The 17,333-nt window shown below is 42.9% G+C and overlaps 1 protein-coding gene across 1 annotated transcript in view; it reads left to right on the plus strand.

Annotated features, from left to right (window-relative positions):
* PARG (poly(ADP-ribose) glycohydrolase) overlaps positions 1–17,333 on the plus strand; it is a 511,630-nt gene that overhangs the window by 6,436 nt on the left and 487,861 nt on the right. Inside the window, exons 2-3 of the mRNA XM_029610698.1 lie at positions 9,181–9,247; positions 11,023–11,991. Of these exons, the coding sequence (XP_029466558.1) occupies positions 9,181–9,247; positions 11,023–11,991 (1,036 nt within the window). The remainder of the gene's footprint in view (positions 1–9,180; positions 9,248–11,022; positions 11,992–17,333) is intronic.

Consider the following 17,333-nt stretch of genomic DNA (forward strand, 5'->3'; position numbering starts at 1 on the left):
AGTATTTTTGCTGGCATGTAGTTTTTCTGTAGGGCTTTGTTCTGTTAACCCCAGTAGGTGGTGTATTAGTGTTCTAGGGCATGGTATAATATTTGCATTGTTGCTATGTCATTGATAAGGCTGCTACTGTTTGAGTTCTAAGGGGTTTGTGTTACTTCTCAAAGTGTTTGGCAGTAAAGTGTTTGCAGTTACTGAAATGAGTGCATGTGAAAGAGGAGGAGAATTGAGTGAGTGTGCATGAGAATCTGTGGAGTGAATGAGAGAGTGTGTGTGTGTGTGTGTGTGTGTGTATGCTGTTCCAATGTTCCTCTAAGGATCGGGTTTCTGTGACCATAAAATTGATAGACTTTTGCATCAAAGAAAGTAGTGCTCATGGGGTAATGAAATAAAACATTTTTGCACCCAGTAGCTCAATCCCTTACAAGGAACATTGGACAGGATATCGCGTACAGCTGAGGGAGTAATGAAAAAGAGATCTGGAAGTTAAAGCCTGCACCCCAGGGCTAGTAGACTGGGAGAGAAAGACAGCGTTGAAAGAAAGTGATCCCAGGGATGACAGTAAGCCCCTGTATTCCAGGAGGTCCCCGAAGAGGGGGTTGCATTAGTTTTTGAATGATAAGTACTATGGTTAGCATAAAGTACATTACAAGACAGAAATGCAAGTGCTTAGCGCAGGCAAGATTCTGAATTCAAGCACAATTTTGAAATCGGGACACTGTAGATCTGCTGCTGTTTAGGTCACAGGGAGGGCACGTTGTTTTGCACCCCCAGTCAGCTGTATTGGAACTGGTGCTGTGCCGTGAATTCTCAGCAGGAGGATGACCATAGATTTAATGCAGCTAGTACAACTGCAGAGTGAAGGGATGGGTACACAGAAGGGAGAAAAGAAAATAATGCATGGTAAATTCATTAAAATTACTTCTTAGGAAGATCTCAAAACCTGCAAGACCTTTATGATTTCATTTTTTATTTTATTTTTATAATTTTCAAAAATAATCACAAGAATCCTCTTGTACAGCAATATGGAGAATATTGTGTAGAAATACATATCTTTAAATCAAATACTGTCACAATTTTAAAGACAAAAGTCAAACATGAGTTCTCCAATACTAAGGAAACAAGGGGAGACAAGTGCAATCATAGTTGTTACATAGAAAAAAATAAATTATCCCATGAATACCCTGCCACATAATTCTAGCACCTAACTCGTATATGTGGGATTTCTTCAGGAATAAGCATCAAAGAATGCTCGTAATTGTGTAAGTTCAAAGACCTATTTCAAATCAGAATATTTCCCGTCGATAGCAGGGCTGAATTAGCCATGCTGTCTGGGAGTAGGCAGAGTTTTCCTCAGTGAGTCGCAGAGCTTTGACTCTGTGCGGCTGCGCGGTCGTCTTCCCACGCGAACCCCCATTTTCCCTCAGTCTCTTTTTTTTTTTCTTCTTTTTTTCCGAAAGCCATTTCGCACGCGGGGTTTTTTCCTTACTTTTTTCGAGGTTTTTCTGGTCGCGATGGCTCCGAAGCCATCTGGATTTAAATACTACCAATGTGGCAAAGTTATGTCCATCACTGATGGACATAACTATTGCTACATTTGTCTCAGGCCGGACCACGACCAAGCCTCTTTCCGAGACTAGGTCGAATGTCCCCCTGGGCCCAGCGTCAGCGCGCCGAAAAAATGGCGGGGCTGCGATCGGGCTCCTGTGCCCCAATGCCATTGATGCACTCCTCGCCGGGACCAGCGAAGAAGAAACAGAAGACGTTGACGAAGAGGGCCTCCTTACTTGGTCCACGGGACCCTCTCTGCGCTGTTCTGGGTGCTGGGCCCAGGTTTGATAAACCTCCAGCTCCCGATAAAAGAACCCAGGCACCGACTCCGTTGCCTCCACGGGACAAAAGACCCCCAGATGCATCAATCAGGACTCAGGGACCTGTTCCCGATCGTCCACGCTCTTCGGCGCAACCGGAGCATCAGAGGACTGCGACGCATTTGACGCATGCCACGATGTGAACGACGCAGCCCGGCCATAAGGACCATTCACTGCATCCTAAGTAGTCAGACCAGACCAAGCATACTCACAGAGCCCCATCTACTCATTCTGAGCACTCTGGTCACTCCATACCACCTAAATGGCCACGAGAAAGCCCTGACGAGGTAGAGCTCTTGTCAGACCCGGATTTCATATTCTCAAGAGGTCCATCGGGAAGTGGAGACTCCTTTTCTGACTTATCCTCTGTATTCCAAAGCAAAAGGTTGTCTCCTCAGATGCAGGTACCGCTCCATCAGAGACAGTCTCCGATCATTCTACCGGGTCCTCAATTAAGACGTACTGATGCGCAGGATATTCTTCTGGCAGCACTGCCTGCAAGAGCTCCATCAACTGTCGGTCAGATGCCTCCACAACCAGGTAACCTAGCATCCAGAGCCATGCTGCAGATTTCGCAGACACTAAGCTCTTTCTTTGAGGATCTGGAATCTATGCAAGCAGGATCCAAACCACCGGTGCCTGAGCCTTCACCACTGACAACGACGACTCCTAGACCAGCTGACCCGGCCAACTTTCCATCTCCAATTCTAGTTCCCCCACACAGTCCGGATTCGCAAATCTCATCCACATCATCTCCGAGTTCCTCTACAGGCATGCCTTTGGATCCACCAGAAGGATTGCCAGAACCATATTCACCACCGGAGGATCTCTCCTATGCAAATTTATTGACAAGGCGGGAAATCTACTTAATGTGGAGACCGGTAAAATTCCGGATCCCCGGGCCGAAGTGTTGGGTATCTTAAAAAATCTTTGAGATGCTACCAGAACTGACGGGCTTTACCACCCCATTCAGTTTGGACGGAATCCTCTACAAGATGTGGGAAACCCCTTTTTCGAACCATGGCCGTGTCACGAAAAAAGAGATCTAAATATCGAATGAGGAACTCTACACTCTACCCAGCTACCCCACAATTCCATTGTGGTAGAGTCTGCTTTGGCAAAGGCAAAATGATCAAAACTTCACGCAAATGCGCCTCCGGGTAAGGATCATAAAAGGATGATTTTGGCCATAGGGTGTACCACGCTTCCATATTGTCCACAAAAATCCACCACCATCAATTCTATATGACGCAGTATTTAAACGAGTGTCTACAGAAGTTACGTCTAATTTGTCTCTTGGCTGAGAACACCTTGCCGCAGCCCTTCCTAGATATGGAAGAAGGCCTATGCCACTTGCTTAGGTCAGTTTACGAGGCATTCTTCAGCCGCTATCGCTGCCTGGAGCCTTGCTTGGTTAAGGGCAAGCGCGATTCGTGAAGATGTCCATGACAAGTTGGCGGACATACCTTGCATGGGAGACAACTTGTTTGGCGACAAATGTGGGGACACTGTTTCCCACCTAAAAGAGCAAAGTACTGCAGTGCTCTCTCTGATTTCCCCCTCTGAACATCATGCAGCGCCTCGAAGATTTTACCCTTCCTACAAAAGAAGATCCTACCCAAGGGGACAATTCAGACCTTTTCCTGCATATCGGTCACCGCACTACTGTCAGCCAAGACCCTCAAATCAACCCTATCAGTCACGGGGATGGCCACGCCAACAATGACAACCTAAACAAGGCCCGGCAGTTCCACAAAAACAGCCGCCTGCTTTGAGTCTCATCGAGCCAACTCCTGCCGCCCTTTTATAGGAGGTCGCCTCCAATATTTTTACAGTAATGGGAGTCTATCTCCTAGATGGTTGGGTTCTCAACATCATCCGAGAGGGTTATTGCCTGAATTTCATGGCTCTTCAATCCCTTCATGTACCTCCTCTTCGAATACATCGACCCATTACCATTCCTCCGGACAGAAAAGCCTGTTCAAAACAATCCCTCATCAACAACAGAATCAGGGATTCTATTCCCAATACTTTCTCATTCCAAAAAAGTCAGGGGCCTTCGCCCCATTCTAGATTTACGGAACCTCAAACAAACATATTCAGAAGAAAAGATCCAAGATATCTCTCTCAAAAACATCCTGCCTCTCCTGCAACCAAACGACTGGATGTGTTCCATCGACCTGAAGGAAGCGTACTCCCATATACCCATGCACCCCCTCTTCCTGGCGCTACCTCTGTTTTGAGTTCAGAACAGACACTATCAGTAAAGGTCCTACCATTTGGCCTGTCCTCAGCCCCAAGAGTATTTACAAATGCTTAGCGGTGGTGGTGGCTCATCTGACAACTATTGATCCAGATCTTTCCCTATCTGGATGACTGGCTATTAGTGGCAACAGACCAGACTACTCTGCGGGTGCACGCGGTGCGCACGATAAATTTCCTACAAACCCTGGGATTACTAACAAATTATGAAAAATCACATCTCAACCTACCCAGTCACTGCACTTCATCGGGGCCCTCATCAATACAGTAGAAGAGAGAGTCTACCTTCCACAGGACAGAATTCAAACTCGCTCCTGCCTGGTGCAGAAGATATGCAGCCAATCTCATGCCTCGGCACGCCAAATACTTCAACTGTCGGGTCATATGGCAGCCACTATTCTTGTGGTTCCCTACACGAGACTACACATGCGCCGCTTACAATGGGGCCTAAAATATCAATGGTCTCTGTTCCTACAACCAAGATACACCTAACCAGACCAATGATCACGGACATTCAATGGTGGCTCTCTCCCACCAACCTATCCTCAGGAGCCCCCTTCTGAGTGCTTCCTCATCAGCTGACACTCACGACAGATGCTTCCAGGAAAGGTTGGGGAGCCCATCTCGCCAATCTCAAAACTCAGGGGTTGTGGTCTCCCCAGGAATCCAAATACCAGATCAACCTCCTAGAATTATGCGCAATTTCGAAAGCGCTACAGACCTTCTCTCAAATCCAGGGAAAACGCCTCATGGTGTACACCGACAATCAAGTCGCCATGTTTTACATAAACAAAGAAGGAGGGTCCAGTTCATGGACACTGTCGAGAAGCACTTCGGATACTGCATTGGGTGAACGCGTCCGACGTATCACTCCAGGCCAGCTACCTGCCGGGTCTGGACAATATCACGGCGGATCGCCTGAGCAGGGTTTTTACCCGCATGAATGGACTTTTAAATCGAGAAGTAGCCCTCACCATATTCCAACAGTGGGCCTTCCCGGCAATCGACCTCTTTGCCACGGAAGACAACCGGCAAGCACAAGTCTTTTGCTCCATTTACCCCAGCAACCTTCGGTACGCATCGGATGCCTTCCTCATTCCTTGGACAGAGAACTTGCTGTACGCCCACCCTCCCATACTGCTAATATAAAGGACAATTCAGAAATGTATTCAAGACATAGCGGACATGATTCTCATAGCTCCAGCCTGGCTGAGACAACCATGGTATGATTATCTCATTCGACTTTCCATGGGCCCACCAACTGCTAACACAAGAAGGAGGCTCCCTCCTTCATCCAATGCATCAATCCCTCCATCTGACAGCGTGGAGATTGAAAGACAAATATTGAACCACCTCTGTCTGTCTTCCCAGGTAGAAGATATACTTACAGCATCCAGGAAGCCTTCAATCAGACTCAACTATGCAGGGAAATGTCATTGCTATGCTGCATGGTGCAAACCACGGAAGTAGATCCGTTCTCCTCTACCGCCATACATCTACTGGAGTACCTCCATACTCTTTACCAAGCTGGTCTGGCTACCACGTCAGTTCACGTGCATATCAGTGCTATTGCGGCTTTTCATCATCCTCACAATGGTCTTCCCATTTCTAATCATCCTTTGGTCTCCAGATTCATGCGGGGCATGCTTCACCGCCGGTGACGAAGCCAGCTGTACCCTGGGATCTGAACATTATCCTAGAACAGCTCATGATGTCTCCTTTTGAGCCTTTAGACACATGCCACGTAAAATACCTCACCTAGAAAATGGTATTCCTGGTGGCCATCACATCAGCTAGGAGAGTGAGTGAATTGCAAGCCTTGGTTCACTACCCTCCTTACTTAGTTTTACCACAACAAGGTTACCCTTTGACCTCATCCCCACCTTCCTTCGCAAGGTGGTCTCCGCTTTCATCTTAATAAGACCATCAACTCTAGCAATCTGCATGTCGAAGCCTCATCACAATGAGCGAGACCGGCTCCTGCACTTGCTAGACTGTAAACGAGCTCTAGCTTACTATAAACAAACTCAATCTCCTTCCAGGCCTTTCTCAGCTCTTCCTTTCCTTTAACCCAACGACCCTGGACTGGTTGACCAGGGTCTCTAAGAGGACCATGGCCAGTTGGTTATCGCAATGCATTCAGTTCTGTTATAACAAGCGTTCAATCACTCGACAAGAAGCCTCAGGCGCACCAGATACACGCCACAGCAGCATCAGTTGCCCACTTGAGAAAAATTCAGTTACTGGACATCTGCAAAGCAGCTACTTGGTCCTCCATTCATACCTTCACATCACACTATTGACTTCAACAACAAGCGGCCTATGATGCGGTGCTAGGCCCAGCAGTCTTGTCAACCCTTCAAAACTGATGAGACTGTCTACTCTTCCTAAGGGTTGGTATCCTGACCTTCTAAAAAACATAACTACATGGACACAACTTGGAAGCTTGGGACTCTCAGACAGCATGGCTGGCTAATTCAGCCCTGCCATCGACAGGAAAAAGCAAGTTTGCTTACCGTAAACGGTGTTTTCGTAGATGGCAGGATGAATTAACCATGCGATCCCACCCGCCTCCCTAGACAGTCACACAAAGGACAGTTCAATTGTTACTTCTTGCATGGCTACAAAGAGACTGAGGGAAAATGGAGGTTCGTGCGGGAAGATTACCGCGCAGCTGCAGAGTCAAAGCTCTGTGACTCACGGAGGAAAACTCCGCCTACTCCCGGTCACGTCCACACTCCCAGACAGCATGGCTTAATTCATCCTGCTATCTACGGAAACACTATTTACGGTAAGCAAACTTGCTTGTATATTAAACATTTGCATGGATATCTCAATAGAAATTTAGCTCCACATGATGAAGCTTCAGCTCTCATTTCAAGAAACATTTTCCTCTGTAACTGAGTGGCCCTTGCTAAATCAGGATAGATTCATATTTTTTGGCCATAGAACAATAAAAGGTTTTTCTTGCGAAAACGTTTTAGTACAGCATTTTTATCAGAGACAAAGGTAAATGAAACCGACAAAGTAGCACGATCAGTTACCATTGTATCTAAAGACATCTCTAAGATATCGGATAAATTTATAGATTGCTCAGGTAATTGTTGATCAAGAGATCTCAATTCTGTTGATCTTTAGGCAGACAATACATTTTTTAAATAGTAGGCATATTATCTGGTGGAAATCCCAATATCTTAGTTAGATAAACTAGTTTAACCTAAGAATTTGTTTAAATCTTAACACATGGGAAGTTAAGTATACGAAGATTCAAAGTTTTCAAAGCATTTTTAATATTCTCAATCTTCTTTGTATGTTAACAGAGTGTCTGTTTGTCCCACCTTTCCTTCAAGAGTATTAACAGTTTCATCCATAGTTGATATCCATTGTTTAATATCCAAAATAAAACTCTAAAGAGACCAAAGCAGTCCATAAAGAGTCCATAGTAATCACCGGAGGTTTAATCAAAGAAGTTCTAACAGAACATGCCTTTGAGATGACATCTGATCCCAAGGGGATGGAATCGCCGTCCCCAACTCCAGAAGGGTCAATTGGGCCGGTTGAGCCTGAGGCCCGGCCAGGGCTCTCAGGCAGCATAACTAAGGGCATCACCCTTCCTCCTACAAGGCCCATCGGCTCGAGCTCTTCCCCCGGCATCACGGCTACCCTCTGGTCAAAATTACCAGGTTGAATCATCGATCCATTTGGTAAGATATTAAACGGTGGGGAAGGCATTGTAGGTGCGCCGGGACTCAACGAAACTCCTTCAGTCAGCAACGCTGAAGTCCACTCCTGTCAGCAGTTGCAGCGGCTGCTCCTTCCAATGGCGTTATTGGCGGGACTGCGAAAAAGCTATCAATCCATAGCTGATGATCCTCAGATATTGGAGAAGAAACTATATTCTCCCTAATCTTGGCTTTCCTTTTAGAGTGAGGCATTTTTTACAAGGAAATATTAGTCAAAGGTAAAAAGAAGTGGAGAGAGAGCTCTTCAGCGTGCTTCAAGGGTGGCGGCCATGTTGTCCCCACATTTATGATTTCTTATACTGTCTGAGGGATTTTGATAATTCTGTTGGGCCTCATTCTACCAAAAAAGGATATTTAAACTATGATAGAAGAAGGGGTGGCCTTCTTAAATTCCAAGTATCTCTAAGACCCATGATACTTTTGGAGGTGGTCTGTTGGAAGGGGATATGATTGACAGGCAGAGGGAGGACACATTGGAGGTGCTCATTGTTATGGTGCATGATCTGATGACTAATTATCAGAAGCCAAAGGAAATGGTTTTCAAAGCTGAGAAATCTGTGACATTTAGTTCCTACAACCGCTAACAATTTTTATACTGATGATGGCTGAAGGGACTACTGCTGTTTCTTAAAACCATGGAATGTACGCAGCATGGCATAATCAAAAGGAATAAATTGCCATAAATGCCCAGGAAGCCAATAGGAGCTCTACCTCACCTGGAGTGAATTATAATACAGCAGCAGCAAAATCTGAGACAACAGGAGAAAAAGGGCTCTGTTTTAGGTTCTACCTAAATAATGTAAAGTACTAGCAAAAACATCTTTGAGATTTCCCATTAGACACAAGCTTGGTAATGATGAAACCATAAGACTTTTAACTATCTTTATGATAGGGATAGAACTGTGGTAACTAAGTGTCAGAGCTTCTGGCATAGTGAAGAGAACAGCTGTAGACCCCATGTTGTCATATGTTTTTGTGTTCATACTCAAAATGACATTTTATACCATGGACAAATGTGAAAACATAAGCTTCTTACAACTAATGGCAAGCTGCTGGTTCTGTCTCTCTGGTGTATTGTGAGCTATGCAGTACTTGCAAAAATGATAGGAATTGAGTGGTACCTTTATAAGCTAACTAACTTATTAAAGCATGTGCTTTCGAGGTGGACTCTGTTCTTAAGAACTCATGCTTTAATAAACTGGTTAGCCTATAAGGTGCCACTCGACTTCTGTCATTTTTGCTACACCAGACTAACATGGCTATTTCTCTGAAGATTTTTTCAAGCAGTACTTGCGTTTCTCTTTCAGTTCTCGAAGAGGTGACAACCAGCTCTTGTTTGGAAACTCCAGACCAAAACACAGCTAGAACAAAGAGGTATGATCCATTCTGTGAAAAATGTTTTCATTGTTTTAGATAGATGAAACTGGAGATGGTCTCACTCTGATCTTCTTTCTCAATACAAAAAAAAAAAGCTGGGCATTCATCTCATTTACAAATATGGTTTATAGTGGTGGGAGAAGACAACATGGGGATATTTCATCTGGAGCCATTCTAGGAATGCACATAAAAGATCTTAGTCCATCTAACCCCCCAAAAAATACTTTTTCTGAAATATTACAACAGATTTTATCACATTAAATTTACAGGGATGAAAAATGGTTCGTGTCTATGGGCTGGACTAAGTCAACCAGAGTCACTATAAATACAAAATATTTAATTTAAAGGAATACAAAAAGAAACCCGTTCCACATGTATGTTGCAATATTTGAAATGCGCATGAAGAAAGTTACAATACCTACCCTATTCGGAATTTAGCTTTTTTTCCCCAGTAATGTTTGTGTTAGAGCGATGTTAGTTCATGTGGCTATATAGAAATAAAGGTGAAAAACAAGTTGAGGTGATTAACTTTTTATTAGCCTGACCCACTGAGTCAGCTCTGCACATCTTAAAGGAATCATGAGACATGGAGTGATGCTTTTTCTGGACTTGCCCTAGGGGAGTTCTGCACAAAAATATTTTAAATTCTGTGCACACACAAATTTGAAATTCTGCATACTTTATATTCATCAAAATAACACAATATCCATGACAGTCTTTAATAAAAATTAATTTAAAATGTAATACAGAAAAAGTTATTACTTAGATGCAAAGTTCTAAATATGGAGCAGAATTTCCATAGAAGTACATTGTAAGAGTTTCCCTTCTATCCTCTCTCCCTACTCCACTGGCCAGTCTTCTTTCACTTTGCTCTCTCAGGCCCAAACTCTTCCACCCGCCACTATTTCTCCCCTCCCCCTCTAGGCTCAACCGCTTCCACTTTATCTCCACTCCCAGAGTTTGACCCTCTCTCTGTACTGCCCCTCACATAGATTCCCTCTGTCCCTCTCTCTCTCTCATGCACATACACATCCCCTCATATAGGCTCCCTCTCTGTGTTGAACAGACTCCCTTTCTCTCTCACACAAACACACACTGGCTCCCTTTCTCATAAACAAATAAGCAACACACACACACACACACACACACACACACACCCTACACCCCTCTATATACAGGCATGCTCCATCTTTGCCATAAGTGGAATGGGCTCTGCTCATGGCATGCTAGAGCCTGGACCATCTTCACTGCGAGCGGGATGGGCTCTGCTCACAGCACGTCGGGGCCTGCTCCAAATTCCACACAGAAAATGGAAATTCTGTGCAGGAGAAGTATATATGCATAAATTCTGCAATAGTGCAGAATTCCCCCAGGATTAAAATATGCAGCCGCTTCTTTCATATAGCACATTAATTGATTATGTGAGATAAGAACATTTATCTTTTGATTCATTAATTTAGGGGGTGGGGGGAAGGGGGAAACAAAAGATAAAAACCATGTCTAAACCTGGTGAGAATGCAGGTTTTCTATAAGCCTTGATGCGATTATGTAACACAAGTGACACTTGTATTGCTTTATGTTTTTTACACTGTTTGTTTGGAAAGCTTGATTAATAAAATCTTTAAACTGAAAAAAAAAAAAAAGACAATTTGTCTTTTACAGATCATAGAGCAGATATGTTTTCTTTGGGATTGTTTTGTTCTTGATTTGTTTTAGTGTCCCTCCCTTTTATGCTTACAGTCATAACCTCTGCCTTTTCTTTCTCCCTTCAGTTTGCAGAATAGCAGTAATAACTCTGAATTGGAGACTGGGATGAGTTCTGTTAAAAAAGATGATAATTTTTGTAACTCCGATCAGAGAGAGATGTCCATTCTTTTCCAGCAGCCTGACCCAAGATCGCCTATTAAAAGCACTAAACCTCTAAGTGAGCCTCCTTTGGGGAGCCCATTTGAACGTGAATCAGAAGGACTGAACAGCAAACAACCTTCAAATACCAAATCGGTGAAAGGACTGTCGTTGGTGGACCAACAACTTAAAAATGATTCTCAGATTCACATAGGCTGTGGAGAGCCTAAATTATTTGCCATGAACCTTTCTTCAGGGATAACTAATACACAGTCTGCACCACAGCTAGCAAAGGACATTACCCCAGGAGCAGAGGTGTCCTCGGATAGCTTGTCGCAGTCTGAGAACTGCAGTCCAGGAAACCTTTTTAATGTAGGGAAGGAGGATATAGAAAGCCCTCTCTCAGATGCCGGATTGGAGGAGTCTGAATCTAGCTTTGACAGTAACCTGAACAAGTATCAGAGCAGTTCAGCAGAATCTCCTGTAGCCATGGAGAAAGATAGCGAGCCTGGGTCTCCGATGGATATAGATACCTCAAATAATAGCTTCCAGGGTTCGGAGGCCAATGAAAAGTATAGTTCCTTTCCTGATGGGAGTGAAGATGCTGAATTTTCAAAAGCTGGAAGCGGATCTTCCAAAATCCAGCCACATGCTGGTGATAAGGCAGAGTTTACCAAGTCGCGTTTATCTTCCAGAGGTGCTGCAGTTACAACTGTTCCCTCACGGGAAAAGCTGCCTGGCAAAGGGAATGACATGGACATAGTGCTTCGGGATAGAGAGAGACCTGGTGTCGTTTCCGACTCTTCAGACTGCAAGAGTGCCAGGCATTGTGGGAAAAGCGACTCAAAAATTACAGATTACTTCACCAAAGTTTCTTCCAAGCCTGAGAAAAAAAGGTAAAGTTTCCTTTTTTTTAATTTTTTCCTCTTCCTGTCATTGTATTGCAGTTTTCAGAGCTTATGCTAAGTACCCAAATATCATCTGTCAAACCTCATGGTGAAAGAGAGGCCCGTAGTAAACTTTTTTATTTAAAAGTATAGTGATTGCTCAAACTGGAGGTAAAAACCTCAGATGCCTGATCTTGGCAATAACTGCTTATGATCAGGTGACTCAAGGCACAGTCAATAGTTAAATAGTTTAAACCCAGCTACATTAACTGCACTAACCACATCTCCTGGCAATAAATTCCAGGGTTTAATTGTGCGTTGAGGGAAAAAGAACTTTCTCCGATTAGTTTTAAATGTGCCACATGCTAACTTCATGGAGTGCCCCCTAGTCTTTCTATTATCCAAAAGAGTAAATAACCTATTCACATCTACCCGTTCTAGACCTCTCATGATTTTAAACACCTCTATCATATCCCCCCTCAGCTGTCTCTTCTCCAAGCTGAAAAGTCCTAACCTCTTTAGTCTTTCCTCATAGGGGAGCTGTTCCATTCCCCTTATCATTTTGGTAGCCCTTCTCTGTACCTTCTCCATCGCAATTATATCTTTTTTGAGATGCGGCAACCAGAATTGTACACAGTATTCAAGGTGCGGTCTCACCCATGGAGCGATTACAGAGGCATTATGACATTTTCCGTTTTGTTCACCATTCCCTTTCTAATAATTCCCAACATTCTGTTTGCTTTTTTGACTGCCGCAGCACACTGAACCGACGATTTCAATGTGTTATCCACTATGACACCTAGATCTCTTTCTTGGTTGTAGCACCTAATATGGAACCCAACATTGTGTAATTATAGCATGGGTTATTTTTCCCTATATGCATCACCTTGCACTTATCCACATTAAATTTCATCTGCCATTTGGATGCCCAATTTTCCAGTCTCACAAGGTCTTCCTGCAATTTATCACAATCTGCTTGTGATTTAACTACTCTGAACAATTTTGTGTCATCTGCAAACTTGATTATCTCACTCGTCGTATTTCTTTCCAGATCATTTATGAATATATTAAAAAGTAAGGGTCCCAATACAGATCCCTGAGGCACTCCACTGATCACTCCCTTCCACTGAGAAAATTGTCCATTTAATCCTACTCTCTGTTTCCTGTCTTTTAACCAGTTTGCAATCCATGAAAGGACATCGCCACCTATCCCATGACTTTTTACTTTTCCTAGAAGCCTCTCCTGAGGAACTTTGTCAAATGCCTTCTGAAAATCCAAGTATGCTACATCTACCGGTTCACCTTTATCCACATGTTTATTAACTCCTTCAAAAAAGTGAAGCAGATTTGTGAGGCAAAACTTGCCTTGGGTAAAGCCATGCTGACTTTGTTCCATTAAACCATGTCTTTCTATATGTTCTGTGATTTTGATGATTAGAACACTTTCCATTATTTTTCTTGGCACTGAAGTCAGGCTAACCGGTCTGTAGTTTCCCGGATCGCCCCTGGAGCCCTTTTTAAATATTGGGGTTACATTTGCTATCCTCCAGTCTTCAGGTACAATGGATGATTTTAATGATAGGTTACAAATTTTTACTAACAGGTCTGAAATTTCATTTTTTAGTTCCTTCAGAACTCTGGGGTGTATACCATCCGGTCCAGGTGATTTACTACTCTTCAGTTTGTCAATCAGGTCTACCACATCTTCTAGGTTCGCCGTGATTTGATTCAGTCCATCTGAATCATTACCCATGAAAACCTCCATCATGGCTACCTCCTCAACATCCTCTTCAGTAAACACCGAAGCAAAGAAATCATTTAATTTTTCCGCAATGGTCTTATCTTCTCTAAGTGCCCCTTTAACCCCTCGATCATCTAACGGTCCAACTGACTCCCTCATAGGCTTTCTGCTTCGGATATATTTTTAAAAAGTTTTTACTGTGAGTTTTTGCCTCTACGGCTAACTTCTTTTCAAATTCTCTCTTAGCCTGTCTTATCAATGGCTACATTTAACTTGCCAACGTTTATGCTTTATCCTATTTTCTTCTGTTGGATCCTTCTTCCAATTTTTGAATGAAGATCTTTGGCTAAAAATAGCTTCTTTCACCTCCCCTTTTTAACCATGCCGGTAATCGTTTTGCCTTCTTTCCACCTTCTTAATGTGTGGAATACATCTGGACTGTGCTTCTAGAATGGTATTTTTTAACAATGACCACATCTCTTGGACATTTTTTACTTTTGTAGCTGCTCCTTTCAGTTTTTTTCTAACAATTTTTCTCATTTTATCAAAGTTCCCTTTTGAAAGTTTAGCACAAGAGCCGTGGATTGGCATACTGTTCCTCTTACAGTCATTAAATCAAATTTGATCATATTATGATCACTATTGCCAAGTGGCCCCACCAATGTTACCTCTCTCACCAATTCCTGTGCTCCACTGAGAATTAGATCTAAAATTGCTCCCTCTCTCGTCGGTTCCTGAACCAATTGCTCCATAAAGCTATCATTTATTCAGTCCAGGAACGTTATCTCTCTAGCATGTCCCGATGATCCATTTACCCAGTCAATATTGGGGTAATTGAAGTCTACTATAAAAGAACAGTTAATTGCTAAAGTGCAACGAGCTACACTTATCTCTATACAAAGGACGTCGCAAGCTACAAGTTTTTCATTTTTCTGTGCATTAAATTATTTAAAGCTGTGGACCATCATACCACCCTAGGTTGGTTAGGCAGTAAGCCAAGCTCTCAACCACAATGGGTCATATTTAATCATCAGTCCGTTAAAGTCTCTAATTCCTCAGGATGCTGCTTTATTGTTAAATCAAAATTTTTTTTCTTTTTTCCTTATGTTTTTTCTTATGTTATAAAAGATATTCTTAATATGACGGTGTTGTATTAGTGTGAGACTATTTCCTTACTTGTGTTGAGCACCGCCGCGCTTCATAGCGCTGCCGCGCTTTATAGATGAAGGTTGTTCAGGAATTTCTTCCGATTTTGAAACGCTTGTGCAGTCCGACGTACGTTTCGCTTCGCGCTGCTTCAGGGACTGTATCCACATCGGAGAGTTATTGTGCCTGAACTTAGAAATGCTGTAAGAATTGCGCTCATTGTGCTTTAAAATCACCACAGACTACAATCCACATTATCATCGGGACGAATAGTGTCCTTGCCTCAAGCAACGTGTAGAACTTCTTTTGTTGTGTATGCTATAATTTGTCCATGCCCACTTATTTACGTGGGCATGACTAAACGTCCGTTTAGAATCAGATTAACAGAACACAAATGTTGCCTCAACACGGGTCGCATTGAGGAACCACTAGTAGCACACTTTAAAGACTGCAATCATATTTTTTCTGATATTAAATGGACTATCTTAGAAGTCATCAAAGCACACTGGAGAAAAGGGGATCGAGTTAAAAAACTTCAACAATGTGAACAACGTTGGATTTTCCAATTGCACACAGTGACCCCTGGTGGCCTTAACAAGGACATAGAGTGGATTCACTTCATGTGAATCCACTCGTCTGCCAAATCAAGCACACAGGTGCAGTAGGGTGATTCTGTATAAAATCATGTCAGATCTCGCGGCAATTCAGCAGAACGCCGACAAGAGGACTAGGCGGCTGAATGCGATAAGTTGGGATTTCAAATGTTTCTACTTCACAATCCTTTTGGGAAAGTGCACATATGATCTTAAGAAGTTTTGGTGCAGAATTTGTTCCTGAAGTACATGTGGTGTCATGACCGTTTTTATTTTAAAAGGTATTAAGTACCATGTGAATTGACGGGCGCCAAACCGGGGTATTGAGTACCAAGTGAATTTTGACGGCAATTAAACCTTGCATTTTCTAAGTTCAGGCACAATAACTCTCCGATGTGGATACAGTCCTTGAAGCAGCGCGAAGCAAAACGTACGTCGGACTGCACAAGCGTTTCAAAATCGGAAGAAATTCCTGAACAACCTTCATCTATAAAGCGCGGCAGCACTATGAAGTGTGGCGGCACTCAGCACAAGTAAGGAAATACCGTCTCACACTAATACAACACCGTCATATTAAGAATATCTTTTATAACATAAGAAAAAACATAAGAAAAAAGAAAAAAATTTGATTTAACAATAAAGCAGCATCCTGAGGAATTAGAGACTTTAACGGACCGATGATTAAATATGACCCGTTGTGGTTGAGAGCTTGGCTTACTGCCTAACCAACCTAGGGTGGTATGATGGTCCACAGCTTTAAATAATTTAATGCACAGAAAAATGAAAAACTTGTAGCTTGCGACGTCCTTTGTATAGAGGTAATTGAAGTCTCCCATTATTACCGCACTACCAATTTGGTTAGCTTTCCTAATTTCCCTTAGCATTTCACTGTACGTCTCACCATCTTGACCAGGTGGACGGTAGTATACGCCTATCACTATAGTCTTCCCCAACACATAAGGGATTTCTACCCATAAAGATTCAATTTTGTATTTAGTCTCATGCATGATGTTTATCCTGTTGGACTCTATGCCATCCCAGACATAAAGCGCTACACCTCCTCCCGGGTGCTCCTCTCTGTAACTGATTGGTGGGATCCATAGATAACTTTTTATAGCATTGAAGATCATCCAACTGCCTTCTGGTTTATTTACGATAATCACTACGGTTGAGTACAACTACCCCACCTCCTTTATCAGCTTGCTTGATGACTATTTTGCCATCCTTTTGCAAATCTCTAAGCACTGTCTTCTCATTTTTAGACAAATTGTGCTAGGGAAATGGAAACTTTTTTTTTTTTTTTTTCAAACAAGGAGATGGGTTTCTCAAAACCGATTCTCTGAAAGTAAACCAGATTGGATCCAGTGGACCTGGTGGTGTCCACCTGGGTCGACTTTTGATAATTGAACTGTTACTGCTGGTTTCTGTTTGATTGGCAAAGAATAAATGTAATTGTAATTTCCTTACCAATTTCTCCAAGCCTATTTGTAAATTAAATGTACAAAAGAGAAACCTTTTGCAAGAACTCCCTTCTCATCCTGGGTTAATTGTTTTTGTCTGATAGCTTGAATAATAAACTTCAGCATGCAACTTCATTATCATATACTATCAATGGAGTAGAAAACTGGCTCCGTCTACTTGTTGGATTCATTGGTTCTGTGAGCGGGTGAAGGAACCAACCTTGTCCCCTCTGTGTCTGTTGCCAACCCCTCTTGATCCTCTTTCCTATATTGCCTGCTTCTAAAAAAAGAGGTAGAACAGGATGAAGATGATTCAAATTCATCACTTTCTAAGGAATCATCAGATTGTGCGAAAGTAGCTTTTATTATCAGTTGTTTTCGGCCCCTTCCAGGAGTATGTAAACCCTTTGT

The sequence above is a fragment of the Rhinatrema bivittatum genome, chromosome 7 (assembly GCF_901001135.1).
Source record: "Rhinatrema bivittatum chromosome 7, aRhiBiv1.1, whole genome shotgun sequence".
In the NCBI taxonomy this organism is placed as follows: domain Eukaryota; kingdom Metazoa; phylum Chordata; class Amphibia; order Gymnophiona; family Rhinatrematidae; genus Rhinatrema; species Rhinatrema bivittatum.